General features: G+C 43.8%; 1 protein-coding gene across 1 annotated transcript in view; it reads right to left on the minus strand.

Moving 5' to 3' along the window:
• Positions 1 to 19,713, minus strand: part of LOC141441889 (prolow-density lipoprotein receptor-related protein 1-like) — a 106,476-nt gene that overhangs the window by 68,882 nt on the left and 17,881 nt on the right. Inside the window, exons 3-21 of the mRNA XM_074106781.1 lie at positions 19,444 to 19,611; positions 18,425 to 18,571; positions 17,789 to 17,902; positions 16,878 to 17,006; positions 16,271 to 16,415; positions 15,379 to 15,494; positions 13,550 to 13,883; positions 12,796 to 12,892; positions 12,096 to 12,224; positions 11,213 to 11,411; positions 9,511 to 9,657; positions 7,945 to 8,116; positions 7,520 to 7,614; positions 6,355 to 6,490; positions 5,335 to 5,487; positions 4,068 to 4,232; positions 2,763 to 2,881; positions 1,999 to 2,130; positions 1,427 to 1,607 (exon numbers count right to left, since the gene is read on the minus strand). Of these exons, the coding sequence (XP_073962882.1) occupies positions 1,427 to 1,607; positions 1,999 to 2,130; positions 2,763 to 2,881; positions 4,068 to 4,232; positions 5,335 to 5,487; positions 6,355 to 6,490; positions 7,520 to 7,614; positions 7,945 to 8,116; positions 9,511 to 9,657; positions 11,213 to 11,411; positions 12,096 to 12,224; positions 12,796 to 12,892; positions 13,550 to 13,883; positions 15,379 to 15,494; positions 16,271 to 16,415; positions 16,878 to 17,006; positions 17,789 to 17,902; positions 18,425 to 18,571; positions 19,444 to 19,611 (2,878 nt within the window). The remainder of the gene's footprint in view (positions 1 to 1,426; positions 1,608 to 1,998; positions 2,131 to 2,762; positions 2,882 to 4,067; positions 4,233 to 5,334; positions 5,488 to 6,354; positions 6,491 to 7,519; positions 7,615 to 7,944; positions 8,117 to 9,510; positions 9,658 to 11,212; positions 11,412 to 12,095; positions 12,225 to 12,795; positions 12,893 to 13,549; positions 13,884 to 15,378; positions 15,495 to 16,270; positions 16,416 to 16,877; positions 17,007 to 17,788; positions 17,903 to 18,424; positions 18,572 to 19,443; positions 19,612 to 19,713) is intronic.

The raw sequence follows: 19,713 nt of genomic DNA on the forward strand, positions 1-19,713 counted from the left end.
GTGGCGACACCCCTGCCACATATTGTGTGATCAGCATTTTAGCTAACCACGCGGGGCCCGCGGCCAACGGACGCCAGTCGGTACACAACCACCTTACTTGCCACGCGCCTACCAACGCGCCCCGACTCCCGCCTGGTTAGCCCGCCTTCTGAACTTTTCTTATAACATACATGTGTGTTATTAAAGAATATTAGCTACCTACTTTGTTCATCTCTTCCATCCCAGCACGCAACCCGAACTATAGCCATTGCCAGCAAAAGGTAGTTAAAGTGGTGACCCCGTTTTCGAACACGTGCTAACTAGATTCGTTTGTGAGCTAACCAGGCGGTTAAATTCAGTGAAACGACAAAGTGACCTCAGAAGTAAAAGCCTCAACAGTCGAGCAGTCAGACCACCGAACTGCTATCTGATAGCGGCAAAAGCAAGATAGCACCGTTCCGGACCAATCTTACACAAACACATATCGTTACATCAGCAAATTTTTTCGCCGAACGTCGTCTCATTCCTAGAAGCCATCACAACCGCCAAAGCGTGTGGTTAAAGGATGTTATATATTGCCGCCGGACATCGTGTCATTTGAAATCCATCTTGAAGCCATCACAGCCGCCAAAGCGTGTGGTTAGAGGATCTTCATTGCACCGTCGAGTGTCGTCGCAGGGAGTCATGCCATTACACGCAGAGGTCGCTCATGAAGTCATTACAGCCGCAAAGGCGTATGGCATGAAGACTTTCTCGTCAGAGCATGATCAAGCGGGACCTACAAGCGCCGCATTCCAGCCCAGTCACGTTGCATAGCAGTGGAGCAGCGTCAGCGCGGGCACAGAGCGATCATATTACAAACGTCGTAAACATGAGCGCAGCGTCGATTTATTTGAATCAGCATTACCGTAACAATATAAGAGTACAGTCAGTCATGAAAAGAGGTCACAAGTTGTCAATTGTTTTTATTTTTGGCTAAGTTTTTTTTTATGTATACATTTTATTTTTCTCAAAAAAGGGGGGGGAGTGATGTGGCGACACCCCTGCCACATATTGTGTGATCAGCATTTTAGCTAACCACGCGGGGCCCGCGGCCAACGGACGCCAGTCGGTACACAACCACCTTACTTGCCACGCGCCTACCAACGCGCCCCGACTCCCGCCTGGTTAGCCCGCCTTCTGAACTTTTCTTATAACATACATGTGTGTTATTAAAGAATATTAGCTACCTACTTTGTGCATCTCTTCCATCCCAGCACGCAACCCGAACTATAGCCATTGCCAGTAAAAGGTAGTTATAAAAAATCGTTCTTAATTATATGACCACAACTGTATGCACGCAATAAGAGCGAAAAAGTCGTCTCCCCGTCGGTAAACGTCGTATCGCGTCGGCCGTGCCTATCGACGTCTTTTTCGCTCTTATTGCCTGATGTGGATAGACCCTTACCCTCGTCCGCAGTGGAAGCGGCCGGTACCGCAGGGTGGCGGCGGCGCGGAGGCGCGCGCGCACGCGAGCGGCCGGCCGGGCGGCGGCGCGCGCCCGTCCGCGCACGCGCACGTGCGCCCATTCGCCGTCGCCAGGCATAGCTCCGCGCAGCCACCATTTTTCTCCGAGCACGCGTTGCGACCTAAGGCAGTTAAGCTTCCGTGAATTTACGAGTATGTGATGAATATTTGTGATGTCTCTGTTTAAACTTAGAACATTACATAATAAAAATAGTGAATAAACAAAAATGGGAAATTGAAGACTCGGTGTATGAAACCAATGTTGTTGGAGAGACCAAAATGTGCAGTCTCCGATGGCTTCGACACGTAGTAAGCTGTGAATGGAACGTACCTGGGATGACGCGACCGAATGGACATAGACCGGTATTGGTCGTCCCAGGTACCGCTGGAAGGAAGAGGTCCAGAGAAATCTTTTGGCTCTCGGGATCAAAGGCTGGCTAGAGCTAACCCAAGATCCTAAAAAGATCAAGCTCCACACGTCGCCTGCAACACGCAACGTCCCGCGTGACTCACCCAGCCGCTGGTCGACGGCGATCAGCCGTATGTCGTAAAGCGGCGGCGGTGCCTTGCGCAGTGTCGTCACGCGCCCGTCCACGCTCACGCGCCGGATGGCGCCCGTGCCGTGCTCGCTCCACACGACGTCGCCTGCAACACGCAATGCAACGTGTAACAAAACCAACATTGTGATAACATGCATCGGTTTCGATCATACAATAGGAAATGGCGAAGAAATAGTTTTTTATACCATACAAATGCATAGGCCTTCTCTCAGAATGAGAGGGTTTTTTTTTATTAATCTGACCGACTGCCCTAAACACACCACTATATGAGGGATCACTTGGAAGTAATTAACTGGTACAAGGATTCTCCCCTAATATTATCCTGGGCTCTGGTCAAATACAAAATCCGAGGCTCTCCATTACAATGATGGTTTCCCTCCAGGGCCAATAAAGTTTTTCCGGGATCCTTTCGACTGCCATAATCTTATAAGTCATAATGTAATGTTTGTCATAATTATTGTTAGTCATAATTTTTTTTCCCGCTGAAACCGTACTTTTTTCATAATTTTTTATATGGTCATCCTGTAGAACTCTATAGGTTAGGTTAGGTTTGTTTTATAACAATTCTGAAAATAAAAAGTTTCAGAGAAAAAAAGAGTTATGTCAAACATTACATTATGACAAACAATACATTATGACTAACAATTTTCTACCAGTCGATATAGACCCAGTTTTTCCACCCTGTATAGTAAGAAGCTATGCTATGAGTTAGCTCACCGTCTATCAGGGCCAGTCCGTAAGGCTTCTGTATGTTGACGTGCGGCGCGGCCAGTATCGTTGTACGCTTGTTTGTGTTCAGATCCAAACTCTCGATCTTGTTCATGAACGTGTCGCACCTACCAAATAAATAAAACGTTACGTCATAGCTTAAAGCTTTGGTTTCCTAGGAAAAGCGGTGCCGTCATTATCCCCCTGAGTCCTACCATTTTTTAACAAACTTAGCGTTTAAGACCTAGACGTGGTTGACCTGCTTTGTTATTTTGGATTTTATTTCAAAATTCATAGAATTCTTTATTCAATGAACAATTTGTACTTTATAAAGTACATTCGGCCGTGATTCTTAGTGTTAATTAGTCCTTTATAAAGTACGCGACGAGTTAGGAGGTTATAGCGACCGTAATAAGCGGTGAATGACGTCACTAGAACGTTGTTTATGTAAACAAAATGGGGCGGTTTCCTAGAGAGCGGTGTCAATTACCGCTCTCTAGGAGGAGGAGGAGGGGTGCCGCTCGAAGGATATAACAACAATTGATATAATGTAATAGTTGATATAATTTTCATTTGATATAATGCAATGAGGGCTATCGTTTTTTTGTCTCACTAGATGGCGCACTGTTGCGTGAGGTTTTTAAGTATGGCTTTCAAAGTCTGTTATTACAGGCGTGAAAACAAAGTTTAGATTAAAATCATATTTAATACACCTTAAAACCGTACCATAAAAATATCGAGCATGCCACAGTGTTGCATAGTCCCCGTTTTGTTCGGAAAAAAGGGAGGACAAAGGTTTCTGAAAGACAAAACTGACTCAAAACACAGACATTCATTGCCCCGGAACGCATATTTGCTATAATTAATTTCAGATATTGCAAAATATTCACAAACTTATTCTAATTATAAATAAACCCGCGTAGCTCACCTAAAAACTATGAGATTTGACATTTCGGAGACCTCACGCTACACTAGCGCCTCTAGTGGCGAATTCATACGCGATAGCCCTCATTTATCTTAAAAACCAAACTTATTTCTATTGTTATTAATTCGATTGGTTAGGTTAGGATTCTGTGAAGCTCCAATCCCTTGAAATTATATCAAATGTTGTTATACCGATTATTACACACCCGAGGAGGAGCGGTATCAATTACGGCCGCTATATGTATATATATATCTCTCCTGGCCGATTTCGGCTACAGCGACTACTAAAACTATTGGACGAGAGGGCTAAGGTTGTTCGCCCGTTCATGCGCCCTTAAATGACTGCAATAGCCAATTTTGTTAGAAAACGTGCGCAAACAGTGGCAGCACGTAAGGACACCGTCAACGTAGTGGTAAAAGATGGCTGTGGGTGGCTTAGCCTTGAGGGCGTCACGTTTCATGTCCAGATCAGACCGCCTCTGCAACTCGAATTCAGTCACTTTATCCCTCACAACGCGCCTCCATTCAGAGCGGCGCCTAGCCTGCTCTTCCCAGCTAGAGGGATTAATACCACACCTTTTCATGTGCCTTTTCTGAACACCGCTATATGAAGGTACCGCTGATCCTAGGACACCAAAGCTTTATAGAGTGAGCGAGCGCAAACTGTGAGTAACGTCGCCGTTTCAGTTTGAGCAAAACCCTTTTGCATGTGAGTATCGAAATCAGAATCGTTTATGAGCTGCAATACAGTATCGAATAGGTGTGTTAAACTTATTGTTAATTTTATTATTATTTTAGAATTGTATTTTTCCACTTGCATCGCATCAGTAATCAATAATCAGAGGCCACATTGAGGCCTTAGGTTACATTATAGTACAGGATTTTTTAACACCATTTTATACACAGAAGGAAGTGAATAAATCAGACATAGCAAGAACACCGAGTATGATGGACGCTTCTTGGTTTCAGTACCATAACATGGCGCAGTCGGTAGGATACGAACCAACGCTACCAAAGGGATGTGCGGTAGTGTGCGGAATGTCAGGGTATGTTTACTTTACGTTTAGTTGTACTTTTATTGTAAAACGAAAAGCTAAAGCTATCTTATTGGTTTCTTTGAATAATAGTAAAATTATATAATTGTTCTTATATCGCTGGTAATAAATTAAATATCATTTTCAGATCAAAATTAATATCATTTTGAAGACTGGTTTTGTGAGTATCACTCAATATAAAAATTTCAACCACAAACCGTTGCATAAGGAAAATTGGTGCTGGACATGTCCGAGATGTAGAGGAATTAAGAACAAAACAGGGACAGTGTTCAATAACTCAAGCTCGCATCATAACACAAACATCTATTACTAAAATTAGGTAGTTAAAGTCTATATAAATTGCTTTGTTAATGACAGATTCATATGAGTATGACAGATGACAGAGCCAGAACTATTTCTACTTTTGGACACCATGAGCGCTGTGATAGATTTCATCAGCCCCACCTAGTACTTCGCACTCTCCCAATATGAATTTCATAAAACAAGGCGCGCTCGGATTTCAAACTAGACCGAATCGTGTCGCACGGGTGAACGCTGCAGTGCTAAAAATGCCGAATTGTTCAGTTTTCTGCTGTAAAGAGAGAGTTAAATGTGTTACTCACCAGTAGAGCAGCCGCGCGTCAGTCTGCAGCACGAGCCCGTTGGGCCAGTGGAGGCCGGTGACTAGCGTGCGCCGCGCGGAACCGTCCATCTGCGCCGTCTCTATGCTGCCAGTGGGGGATGACGATGTCGTCCACACAGACCAGTACATCACACTGTACATCAAAAGGTTTTCTTTTACTAGTTTATCTACTGAACTTGACTTGTGACGATAAGGGGTTAAACAAGCCGAGGAAGTTTAGTGGTTTGTAACAAAGTAACGCCTGAGCCAATCAAAATATTTGTAATCGTTTACGTGAGCGAAGCCGCGGGTGAAAGCTGGTTTATGTAAGAGTATAGCTAATTTGCCCCGGAGTTCGCTTAAAAATAAATCATTTTATTCCATTAACAAATATTTAAAACAATATGCCCCATAAAAATTCCATTCAACATTAATTTTAAAAGTAAATTTAATAACATTTACTCATTTTAGTTTAATAATTGGCAATGCATTTGGTTAAATGTGTCGTGTAGATTAGCACTATCTACAATAACCACTTGTTATCATATCAAAATTGAACCGCCGAAAAAACTGAAAAGCAAAAATAATACCTTTTTTGTTAGACCTTAATCTAGGTACCAGTTTGAAGTCGGTATTTAAGATCTAACAAAAAGGTATTATTTTTTGCTTTTCAGTTTTTTCGGTGGTTAAATTTTTTGTTAAAAAGTTTATATTTTATACTTTTTTCACACCCTTGGAAGAAAGAAAGAAAGAAAAGTTTATTTTGGCTCCAAAAATGTACCACCTAAAACTAAGACTAGAACTTGGGGTGTTTTTTTTCCAAATGTATATAATACCAACTTCAAGGTATACCCTATCCAATAAAAAAAGAATCAACGAAATCGGACTACTCTGTAAAAAGTTATGCGTGGTCATACATAAAAAAATATATACGCGTCGACTTGAGAACCTCCTCCGTTTTTTACGTCGGTTAAAAAGCAAAACAAACGAATTAATTTCACTATATTAGCAGGATATGTACCCATTCTGCGGGTCAAGCGCGATACTGCGCGGGTGGTACTGCGCCTCGCGGATCAACACCCGGCGCTGCTCCGGCGCAGACAGCCGCGCCACCGCTATCTGACCCAGCGCGTCGTCCGTCCAGTACAGGTTTTCACCTGCACAAAAAAAAACTTGAGTCAAAGGTGAACAAGTGTCATATTCACATTACAAGCTGACCACTGAGCCCGTGAAAGTTGTGCGGCCATCCCTTGTGCAAGTTTATTTATCTTTTGCGGATTTTTTTTCCAAAATTTGGTAGACTAAGCCTTATGGTGTTAAAATAGTAGATTGTACAACGAGAGCATAAAACGAGCCATTTTACCCGAGGTGTTCCGATGGCGGTTAGGTGTGATGCCGTCTCTATTTGTTTTGTTCGAATAGACGGAGACGGCATCACATTTAACCGTCGGTTAACGCTAATCAATGGATGGTGAAACAGCCCCTTACACGGCTTTTCACTGAGATTGCGAAGATACAATTATTCATTTTCTATGTACCTTTTATTTTGTATGCCTTATTATATATCGAAAATACAAACTGAGACAGATGGATGCACAGAAAAACCAGAAAAAGAGACCAATATATAATTCCATATATCCTTATTATATAATTCCATTTTTTATTTTATTGACTTATATTGGTTTGATTGATTTTTAGTTTTATATAAATTAAAAATTATAAAAAAAATATGTAGAAACTTTTTTGTTTGTGGCTGTTGACACCTGATTAACTTGGTCTTAATAAACGAAGAGTTTATTTTATGCACTAGAGCATAAAAGGTCATTTTATGTCGCCTAGATACAGCATAAACACGAACTTTAAGAGCATGGGAAGTGAAAAAGATGTTTGGGTGCTCCTGACAGGATTAAAAACAGCATCTCTATGGCTATACGCGCCAAGGTGCCCTATTAACTGGACCACCGGAGAATTAGACGCACCATCCGAAAAACTTGATAGTTTGCACAAGCTAATAGAGGTGTGTGGTGCCATCTATCGCAACTATACGACTCCAACATTATAAACTAGTTGAAAAGGCGTAAGAGGATGATTGATGAATGTATGTAAGGCGTGATGTGATGTATCACTTTTACTTTTATAAAATCTTACTTAATATGTTTTTGTTCGAAGTAAGAAAGTGTGCTTACCCATCCAGTCAATGGCCAGTCCTTCGCAGTTGTCTACGTCTTCTATAAACACCTCTCGCCCCGTTCCATCCAGGTTCTGTCTCACTATTTCGTATCTACAACACAAAAAGACAAATTTTTGACAAAGGTTTAACTTTCTTTCTTTTTTCTATGGCCCTAAAAGGTAAAGGAGACTAGTCTATGTATATTTGGGTAATCCATGTGGATTGAAATGAGTGATGGAAATGTTCTCTTACTTTCTTTCTTTAAAACTAAAAACCACGGGTCGATCGTCGCGATCAGTTCTGACAGGCCCCACTCCGAAGTGCGAAATTCAAACTTCGTATCTTGCCGTCCCGTTGACGCTTATATTATCTAACACGAGAGTGAGAGGGACGGCACGATATGAATTTCGATTTTCGAATTGCGTAGTAGCCCTCTGGTACCTGTGCACGTCGGACAGGTATAGCTGGTTCGCAGGTAGATGCACGTCAGCGACGGTGGGGCGCGCGGCGGCGGCGGGCGCGGCCGCCTCCCACTGCGCGTGCGCCGGCGACAGCGCCTGCACCAGCGGCGGGGACCCGCGCGACACCAGCAGGTAACTATCCAGCTCCACACCTGCCACATGGTGCGTGACCGAATTACTTCACTTACCATCATTTCATTTGAAAATACAAACTGAAATATAGATGCACAGAAAAAACAGAAAAATAAGACCATCACTGGGAATCGAACCCAGGTCCTCGGTAATCCGTACCGCGTGCAATACCGCTACACCACTGATGGTCAACGGTACCGACACGAATTTCCCTATGCACCTCATATCTCAGCTTGTGTTTCTTACTTAGTCACTTAAGCAGCGACGCTAGCGACATCTATGCCGTAAGCCCTCAAACTTTTTTCGGCATTCCTTTGGAACTAACCGCTCACCCGGACAAGAGATATCGTTTCTAAGCAATCAAATTAAGATTGGTTGATTAAAATTTGGAATTGAAATAAAAAATACAAAAAGATTCCAAAATACCAATCTTAATCATTTCATTTGCCATAAAATATATGTATAGAACCGTGCTGTTTTCATGATTTTTTTAAATGACATCTTATAGAATGCAATAGGTTAGAATAGTTTTAATATCAACTCTAAAGAAAATACTAATTCAGAAATAAATTACTTTATTGTTAATGAAAATAATGGAAAACGATACATTATGGCATATGAAATTCGGACAAACGATAGGGAACCGGTGGGGGACACTCTTTATCGGCCCGGATAACACCGACCCTGTTTTTCATTTACACGCCCATAGAAGCTCATGTCAGTTTCTATGGGCGTGTAGGTACAGGAAAAACAGGGTCGGTATTATCCAGGCCGGTAAAGAGTGTCATCCCACATGGTAAGTTACAGAGTATAGGGGTATTGCTAAAAATATACAGGGTGTAAACATTTTGATCGGTCAGTATGCGAAAGTCTCAAACTATAATACATAAGAAGATCTGGTCTGATACGAAGCACCATGTCATCGATGTTAGTAACAAGAAAAACTGCATTCATAGATTAAAAAAAACTTGCACTCAGATCGGTAATCGAACCCGGTCGAATTGAAGAATAAAACATTCTTCATTCATTTCATGTTCATAGTTGTCTTTCACTGTGGAGGTCTTAGTCAGAGGCCTTCGTTCACGTAGTGACAGATAAACCAGGTATGGTTTTTGTTCGCTTCTTTTGAATATTTTTCTCTGTAACACTTTACGATGATGAAAAAAAGTCCGGTTAACATTTATCTGTCGTGTGTGTCGTGATGCTCTCTGTGTGTCTCTCTCTCTCTCTATGCTTGTGAAGCGACACATAAATGTGAACGCAACCATATAAAATGTATGAAACCGATACCGTTCTGATGCGTCATGCATCACGACACAACACGACAGGTAAATGTGAATTGGGCTTTATAAAAACAAAGCAGTGGGCGTTTTCCGGCTGATAATGATGATGATGATGGTAAGATGATACTCACGCAAACAGGCCGTAGTGGGCCTGTGCGGGCGGGTCGTGGGCCGGAACCCGTGGCGGCAGAGGCAGTGCGCGACCGCTGTCGTGCCGCGCCACGCCGTCACGCAGATGTGGCCGCAGCCACCGTTGTTCACCGCACAAGGGTGGGACACTATAAAAGAAATATAAAATATTTACCCCCTTTTTCATAAACGACAATCAAACCTATTTTAGTTAAAATGCCGCTAAAGTTTGTTTGTCCTTATCTGTCACTTCGACATTTGTATTTGTTAGAAAGGGACAAAGCATTTGTCATAGGCTTGTTAAGTTTTATGAATAAGGGGGTTAAAATTTATGACGGTGGAAGCATTCTACACTTCCACTGAACGTAGATATAGTTTAGATATAGTTAGTGTTTAGTATTGTAACTAAGGGACCCCATACATCCCTGTATTTTTATTATTATTATTTTTTGTATTTTTTTTTCTTTAATTGTATAATATAGTTTTTAAGTATTTTATTTGTAATATAATCATTATGAAAAAATGACTTTTCTACCAAGTTTCTTGCGGCGCATTCTTCTTGGCAATGATGGTCTTTCCGAAAGCGCTGGTAGTTTAAAAAATGACGTGTAAAAGTGCCCATTGCGGCCTATTTACTGAATAAATCATTTGAATTTGGAATTTTTGAATTTGAATATAAACTGGATAACTCATGTCTTAAATTGAGTTTAACTCGATATCTTTCGGGCTAAAGGAGCGGCCACACCGCTGCAAAAACGGTGACGGAACTGAATCACAGTGACGCATCGTATGCGCACCGTTTTTATCGGATGCCCTCCACACTGCTGCTCAAAATACGCAGACGGTGCGGAATCTCAGTGAAGTGCTGTAAACGTCACGACTTTTGGTAGAGAGCATGCGGTAAATTCGTGACGTTTACGGCACGTCACTGCGATTCCGCACCGTTTGCGTAGACAGCGCTGTGGAGAGCATGCAATAAAAACGGTGCGCATACGATGCGACACTGCGATTCCGTGCCGTCACCGTTTTTTTAAGTGCAGCAGCGGTGTGGCCGCGGCCTAATTCGTAGCCCTTCCTCTAGGAGCAACGCGACTCGGCGGCGGCTGCAACACATGCACTGCGAGCCCCCGCCCGCGCCCCGCTCGCACGACTATATCTTGTAATATGAGCGAGTCTCACGGTAGTTTCATATTCAAAATAACAACTCAAAACATACATGCATGTATTTTCCCAAAGCCTGCTTGAAACATGATGCTAAATAAAAAATCAACCAATTGCGAGTCGGACTCGCGCACGAAAGGTTCCGTACATACAACAACATTAGACATTGGCTAAAAAACGGCAAAAAAAAAACGAGTTTTTTCTGCTGGATATTTATTTTATTTTAATTTCATTATTTATTTTGAAAGTGATTATAAAACTAAAGATTCTATGAATATTTCAAGCGTCTACCTGTTGCCGTTAAGCAAAAAATGGCATTATAATCACGTTTGCTGTATGGGAGCCCCCTTAAAAATACTTCTTTCATTCTATTTTTAGTATTTGTTGTTATAGCGGGGCCACAGTAATACATAATCTGTGAAAAACTGTGTCTAACTATTACGACTCAAGAGATAGAGCCCTGTGACAGACGGATGGCCAGACAGACAGACAGACAGCCCCAACAACAACAACAAGTAAATTCCCAAAAACTCAAACACTTACCAACAGGTTGCCTCTGTCTATGGTACATCAATACAGCCGTGACGCGCGCGGGCACGGGGATAGTCTCCTGTGTGTGTGCGCTGACGTGCGAGCGCGCGTGTGTGCGTGCGTACCGCGACGTCGACAGCACGCTCTGATTGGCCCACAGCGGCAGGTAGAGGGAGTCCTCGAAATTGGATATAAGGGACACTCTTTCTGACTGAAAATAGAAACATTAAATAAAATATCTATGATAGCTATGGTTCGACCAATGGCCTCTTAAGCAGGGGATCGTGGGTTCGAGTCAGTCATGTCCAACAGTGGTACAGATATGTTGTTCAACGATAATACAAACTGAAACATGGATGCACCGAAAAAAACCAGAAAAAGAGACCAGCGCTGGGAATCAAACCCAGGTCCTCAGCATTCCTGCTGCGTGCCATACCCCTACACCACCACTGGACAGGAGTCTAGACACAAGTTTCTCCCATGCACCACACATTTCAGCCTGCTTTTTTTCATAGTCACTTTAAGCTCGATTCGGTTTCGGTTCAGTCGGTTTGAGAGTCGCGCGAGTCATTGGTGGTTTAGGGGTATGGCACGCAGTACGGAATGCTAAGGATCTGGGTTCGATACCCAGCGCTGGTCTCTTTTTCTGGATTTTTTTCTGTGCATCTATGTTTCAGTTTGTATTTTCGTTGGATTTCACGGGATGACCGTAAAAGTAACAAATTTGGAGTTGAAATAAAAAAAAATACAATAAGACTCCAAAAACCAATCTTAAGATATGTTACATTTGTGTGTGTGTGTGTGTGTGTGTGCGTGGGAGAGAGAGATAGATAGAGAGAGAACAAGCCACAACGTTGTTTTTCAGTAGGACCCAAATGTACATACGATAGCTTACCTCGTATCCTCTAAAGACAGTTACTCTATGGCCGCCATTGTAGTCGCTCCGCTCGACGCTGTCCATATACGCGTCCACCCAGTAGATCCACTTGTTCGTCAGATCCAGCGTTATGGCCGTCGGGTATACCTGGGGGAAAATGGTGCCACATGTTAACCATAACTACGCTCTATAAAGTTTTGATATTTATAAAAGCCTCAAAGGTACACACCCATTTTAATCAGTTTCCACCTCATTAACTGTAGCACATTTAGGGGCTGTTTCACCATCCATTGATTAGCTTTAACCGACGGTTAAATGTGATGACGTCTATTCGAACAAAACAAATAGAGACGGCATCACACCTAACTGCCAGTTAACACTAATCAACGGATGGTGAAACAGACCCTTATTCTATTACTGTTCTTTCATTTGAACTTTTTAATATAGGCGAAAAACCATCAAATGAAAGAGAAACTAGTATGAAGTGAGAAAAAATAAATATGACAGTATGTGGTATGCGTTTTCTGTACTGGGGGGGCTACTACGAAATTTGTATCGTACCGCCCCTTTCACTCTCGTATTGAATAACTTAACCGTCAGCGAGACGGCAAGAGACGAAGATCAAATTTTGCACTTCGTATTATAGGGATGTGTTTTTTATGTGTCAATAAAGAGTCATTATACTGTGTTACGTGTCATGGGATAGTGTAATACGTACCAGTCTTTCAGACACCAGATCGACGGGTGTTCCACCCCACAGTTCAGAGCGTAGCACGCGCGCCGGCGACGCGCCCCAAACAGACCAGAACATGAAACTGTAACAACGTATTCCTCATTTTACATCGACATCAATCCAGGTCAACTGGTCAAACCTGGCTTTAGGTCGACAGCTTCATCCAACCGTGACACTATTAATCCTTTTTAAAAAATTTCATCACACTTGCTCGTAAACAGTGTCGTAACATGCAGGCTACCTTGATTGCAACCCCCCAAATAAAACCCTCGACCTTAATGTGCTTGTCATGAAACCCGTGGTCGGTCGCATGAGTCATTTCCCGTACTAATTTTCTTGTCATGAAGCCCAAGGTAAATGAGTTTGTTACTGCATGGCGTGCAGGAGCGGGCACATGCTGGGGGGCGCGCGCGGAGGCTGGCGCTGCCAAGAGCGTAGTCAGCGGTATCGGCATTTTTTGAAAAAATATTAGTTTTTCTTTTACAAATATACAATTTTACTCGCAAATTTGATGAAAAACATTGTATGTCGCACGGGCGGTACTAGAATTACGAACATCGACTCATTAAAGCCCTCAGTCTTCGACTTCGGGCTTCTAATAGACTCTCGTTCGTAATTCCTTATTTACCGCCCTTAAGACACAATGAGATAAGCCACGGTCAGATTATGAATGTAGCTGACAGTACACACGAACATGGCGCCCGCGCAGCAGTCCGCGCCTGAGCTGGTCGCTACATACCCGGCTGGCTCGTTGGCAGCGGGCGGCGTGGGGTCCAGCGCCAGGCCGTGCAGCTTCGCCAGCGAGTCCTGAAGCATCCGGCAGTGCTGCAGCCGCGGCGCGCACACGAACATGGCGCCCGCGCAGCAGTCCACGCCTGAGCTGGTCGCTACATACCGGCTGGCTCGTTGCAGCGGGCGGCGTGGGGTCCAGCGCCAGGCCGTGCAGCTTCGCCAGCGAGTCCTGAGCATCCGGCAGTGCTGCAGCCGCGGCGCGCACACGAACATGGCGCCCGCGCCGCCATCCACGAGGTACCACGCGCCCGACACCCAATCCAGCGCCATGAAGCTGATCGCTGCAAACAAACCAGCTGTCAAAACTAAAGCACAGTTTATATACATTGCTGCGTTTGATTGAATTCTTCATACTCGTTCCATTTCAGACGACCAGATGGCCTAGTGGTTAGAGAACCTGACTACGAAGCTTGAGATCCCGGGTTCGATTCCCGTGTTGGGGCAGATATTTGTATGAAAAATACGAATGTTTGTTCTCGGGTCTTGGGTGTTTACTATGTATTTAAGTATGTATCTATCTATATAATTATATTTATCCGTTGCTTAGTACCCATAACACAAGCTTTGCTAAGCTTACTCTGGGACTAGGTCAATTGGTGTGAATTGTCCCGTGATATTTATTTATTTATTTAAGACCTATGCAAAGCTGTGTATTAACTTCGCGCGGCAAACTGTCGAAGGTTGGCTCGCGTTAGCCACGCGCTATGTATACCGTGCCGCCGCACGCGGCAACTCGGACAAAGTACAGGCTTGCCGCGGTCGAACAATGCTCGTCGAATGAGGGCTATCGTTTTTTGTCTCACTAGATGGCGCACTGTTGCGTGAGGTTTTTAAGTGTGGCTTTCAGAGTCTGTTATTACGGGCGTTAAAACAAAGTTTAGATTAAAATCATATTTAAAACACTTTAAAACCGTACCATAAAAATATCCAGCAACCACAGTGTTGCTTAGTCCCGTTTTGTTCGGAAAAAAAGGGAGGACAAAAGTTTCCGAAAGACAAAACTGTCTCAAAACACAGACATTCATTGCCCCGTAATGCATAATTGCCATAATTAGTTTCAGGTTATGCAAAATATTCACAAAAAAATTCTTATTATAAATAAACCCGCGTAGCTCACTCAAAAACTATGAGATTTGACATTTCGGAGACCTCACGCTACACTAGCGCCTCTAGCGGTGAATTCATTCGCGATAGCCCTCATTAGTCAGTCGATGCGAAATCGATACCCCGCTTAGTACAACTTGCACCACATTTCTTGCAAGTCTAAACTAGGCTTGACGACCAGCTATTCTGAAGTAATAAAACTATTAGGACGAACAGAATACGAGGAGAGTTAAGTCGCGTGGGAGTGTGTGTGCGCCTGCTGCTCGGGCTAAGCCTGTAAGGAATCGATACGAGAAGTGATTGCTTAAAAACGGGTTATTGTGGTAGTCCCAACATTTAGGGGCTGTTTCACCATCCATTGATTAGTCTTAAATGACGGTTAAATGTGATGCCGTCTCTATTTGTTTTGTTCGAATAGACGGTAACGGCATCACATTTAACCGTCAGTTAAAACTAATCAATGGATAGTGAAACAGCCCCTTAGTAAAATAAAATATCATGCATCGGATTTTAGAAGAAATTACAGTACAGCCAGAATATTAATGTCGCTCGTCGGTTTTCTTCGTTTTCCTGAAGACTCATATGAAAAAGAAAAAGAAAACCGGTCTTCTGTTTTGAGTTCCGAAAGGCATTAGTAAACTAGTTTGATTGTACAATAAGTTTGCTACTTACAATCAACTGAAGGGAACAGAGTCGGCGGCTCCAGCTGCCAGCGCTTAGCCATGTCGTCAATTGACGCGCACACGACGCCGGAGCGGCTGAAGTTGTGGTGAATGTAGCAAAACGATCTGAAATCAAACGAGAATCATAGACTTTATTATCTAACGCACTTGAAATCACAATAGATTTCATCACTTCGTTGCGTCACTATAACATCATCATCAACATCAACATCATCCCAGCCTATATACGTCCCACTGCTGGGCACAGGCCTCCTCTCAGAACAAGAGGGCTTGGGCTATAGTTCCCACGCGGGCCCAGTGCGGATAACATGAGGATAGAAAAAGATGATGAATGCTATCGCGAGCGCCCGCACGTAATCGCTAAATTTCTTATCCCCTTCCTCTTCAATAAAGGTCGTGGCTTGGCTCGCGGCATTTTAACCGACTAAAAACAAAAACTTTTAAAAACGAGCCTATCAGTCTCTCAAAGGGCCGGCCATACACCTGTGATACCCCTCGTGTAGACAGGTGTCCATGGGCGGCGGTGATAACTTCCCATTAGGTGACCCCCATGCCCGTTTTCCCCCTCTTAAATACAAAAATAAAATTTTAATCTATCCTCGGCTGTTTTTATTTGTATTTTTGTTAATTAAATTAAAATATGAGGGCGGGGGGAATGGTAAATTTTCGTCTTCTTTCATGAATAAAATCAAAACTATTCATTTCAGACTGTGATGTCCAGGGTGACTAACAAATCGAACTTTTACCTCGGAGTCGTTTTCTATCCTTTAATTGTTAGTAAAAACGAAACGACGATTGTTAGTAAGTTTAGCTGGAAGCGAAATCTCTCTTGCTGGTAATTCTTGGCAGCCAAGCTGTCTGCCGGGTCGCTTATTACTAACTTGTTGGAGTAGTCAAAGTCCATGGCACTAGCATGCAGAGCCGGCAGCGTCTGGTTGGTTCTGCCTCGCGGGACGCCGGCGGGCCACACGCGGGATATCCCTTGCTGGGTTATCACCAGCAGTGATGCTGGGTCCTCTGCTGGATCTAAGCAAAAACAATTATTGAATGCATTATTTTTCAACCACTGAAATTTTGCTATTGACTAATCTGTTAGTGACATTTTGGCAGTCCGGTCAGGCCAGAATCGACCTCTTCACCGATTAATGTCAGCGCCTTAAAAGCTTCATCATCAGCCGGGAGATGTCCACTGCTGATCAAAGACCATCTTCCCTTAAAACACCACAATGAACGACAACTTGCACCGGTTGCCCGCAACTCTCACAATGTCGTCAGTCCACCAAGTGGGAGGCCTGCCAACGCTTCGTCTTTAAAGGACGTGGTCGCCACTCGAGGACTTATCACCCCCAACATGAGACTTGAAACTTAAAACAAACAAATACCTAGTTTGGATGACATGACAATGTAAGCAGCATATTACGGAAGAAAAACTAGTTTTAATTATTTTTTTCAGAAACTTACTCGTAGTTATGAACTAAAGTATAATACCGTAGAGGGCGCGGCAGGAGTGTCCATCGGGCTGCAGCTTGTAGCCGGCGACGCACGCGCACGAGTACGAGCCCGGCGTGTTGCGGCAACGCTGCGCGCACGCCGCTTCCTCCTGACACTCGTCCAGGTCTGCGCGAAACAAGAGTAAGTCAATGTGTGCTAGCGGTGAAGAATAGGCATTGCCCAGAGGGGCAGACTACGGAATCTAAGTCAAAATGCCAAAACCCCTCTTTTGCGTCGGGAATGAGGGTTTTCACAGAGGCGAAATATCGCTAGATGGCGTTAGTATCGTGAGGTCCGTTTGACGTTTGCTCGTGATTGGTTAATAGTACATTGTGTCTTAAGGGCGGTAAACAAGGAATTACGAACGAGAGTCTATTAGAAGCCCGAAGTCGAAGACTGAGGGCTTTAATGAGTCGATGTTCGTAATTCTAGTACCGCCCGTGCGACATACAATGTTTTTCATTACATTTGCGAGTAAAATTGTATATTTGTAAAAGAAAAACTAATATTTTTTCAAAAATTGCCGATACCGCTGACTACGCTCTTGGCAGCGCCAGCCTCCGCCCCCCCAGCATGTGCCCGACGTGCGCGCGCCGCGCTCCTGCAAGCCATGCAGTAACAAACTCATTTACCGACCTTGGGCTTCATGACAAGAAAATTAGTACTGGCAATGACTCATTTACCGACCACGGGTTTTATTTGGGGGGTTGCAACCAAGGTAGCCTGCATGTTTCGACACTGTTTACGAGCAAGTGTGATGAAAAAAACTAAATGAGCCAATCACAAGCAAACCTCAAACAGACCTAACGATACCAACGCCATCTAGCGATATTTCGCCTCTGTGAAAACCCGCATTAAAAAGGGAAACACACGCTGTACATAAGTTACATAACTAAGAAAGAAGTCACCTTCACATTTCCCGTTTACAGGCTGGTATCCATCGCTGCAAAAGCAGGTCAGGCCCTCGTATGTTGGTCGGCAGCCTTCGGCGCACTTCAGGGGCGCACACTGCGATATTGTGACTGAAAAAAAAAGCATTTAAATGTTGTCCAACTGTTGGCATTCTGCAGAATCAACCGCAACCCTTTCATCGTAACTGGCATTGGCCCAAGCCATAAGGCCGCCACTTAGGGGAATAAATAGGTAAGTTTCCATTGATAAAGCTGGTTACAGCAATTTGTATGGAAACACTTTTTTTAATGACTATATACTGACAGTATTTTGATTGCGTTGACTTAGATCTTATTATCCTGTTAATTTCATGCGTTTTAGTACAATAAAGAGTTTCACAATACAATACTTACAAGTTTGAATCTTTCACAGCTTCAAGGGACTGTAAACCTGAGTATATTTAATAGTGATACTACCTATATCACACACTAACTGGAAGGATTTCATTGCTCTATAAATTGCAAACGCATTCACGTAGCTAGCTCTCCGGCTATATGGTTTTTTCAACTCGATATTTCTACGCGTTTCCGAGACGGACGGACGGACGGTTCCGTTTTTGCCATCTTGTCTACGGTACCCTAAAATCAACTTACAGTTGTCGCATATGTCCCACTCGTCGCTGCCGTCGCGGCAGTCGCGCATGCCGTCGCAGAAGCCACGGACGGGCGCGCATTCGAACACGCCGCCCAGCGGGGTCGAACAGCGCGCCGTGTTGTTCGGGCATTTGAACTCCTTCTGGCCTGCGGAACAAACATAACATTACTTCACTTATAAGTCCCACTTACACGTGAAGGAAAATCATTATAAAAATAAGTTTCTGCAGAGGCTGTACCAAAGCGGAGATGTATATCGCACGTGATGGCCAGAACTCACGCGACATGCCAGAATGGAGTAAAAGGTACGGTTTTGCCCAGCAGTGGGAAGCAAAATAGGTAAGATACACAATACATGATGTACTGATTTATCACTCTTCCACCAGTAGGTAGGAGAAGCGCTCAACATAACGCAAAAACTATTAGCTTTTAGCAGTTAGCAGACAGCTTGTCTTTAAAAAAAGTTGCTTTAACAGATCCAAAACAAGTTCTAATGGTCTAAATAAACGTGAGATTAACGTTAGATTCGTCAAGGCTGCAATTGTGCACGATGACGAATCACCATTAACGTTAACAAGATAAGCTGTTGAGTTGACAAGGACTAAGCTCAACAGCGTACGTTGGTGTTCAGTCTATCCCCTGTGAGTTTTGCAGTGAACTGTACTCAGGATTTGTGAAAGATTTAAGCGATTTTGCTTCGACTATACCATGGAAATATCTGATTCTTCGCCACTGCTAGTTACTAACTCCATATCCACTGAAGAGCGGAGATTTTACGCATTTATATTGGTGGGCTTTTTATCGCGCTCACTGCTCTGCTGCCTCGCTCCGCTCTGGATAGCGGGCAGCAGGACGGGCCGTTAAGCGGCGAGGGTTTTCTCGGTTCATTGCATGTGCTGCCAGGTAACCATTATACGGCAAGGGTCTCGGCCGCGCAATGAACAGTGAACACGCTTGCCACTTCGCTGCCCTCTGGCGTCTAATCCGTGTCAGTGATCATAAACCCTTATCACACGTACATTGGAAGGGATCCTCGTCGGAGTCGTCCCTGGGCCCGCAGTCGTTGTCGCCGTCGCAGCGCCACGCGTGCGGCACGCAGCGGCCGGACGTGGCGCAGCGGAACTGCCCCGCGCCGCACTGCACCTCGGAGCTGTTCGCGCTCGTGCTTGGCAAGTGTTTCAAGTGTTCTGTAACAAATGAGAGGAATTTTTAGGGGAGATAATATTCTAATAAGCATATAGTTGAGATTAATGTACGACCACTAATACATACATACACATAGTACCATG

Source organism: Choristoneura fumiferana, chromosome 24 (assembly GCF_025370935.1).
Source record: "Choristoneura fumiferana chromosome 24, NRCan_CFum_1, whole genome shotgun sequence".
NCBI classification, from domain to species: Eukaryota; Metazoa; Arthropoda; class Insecta; order Lepidoptera; family Tortricidae; genus Choristoneura; species Choristoneura fumiferana.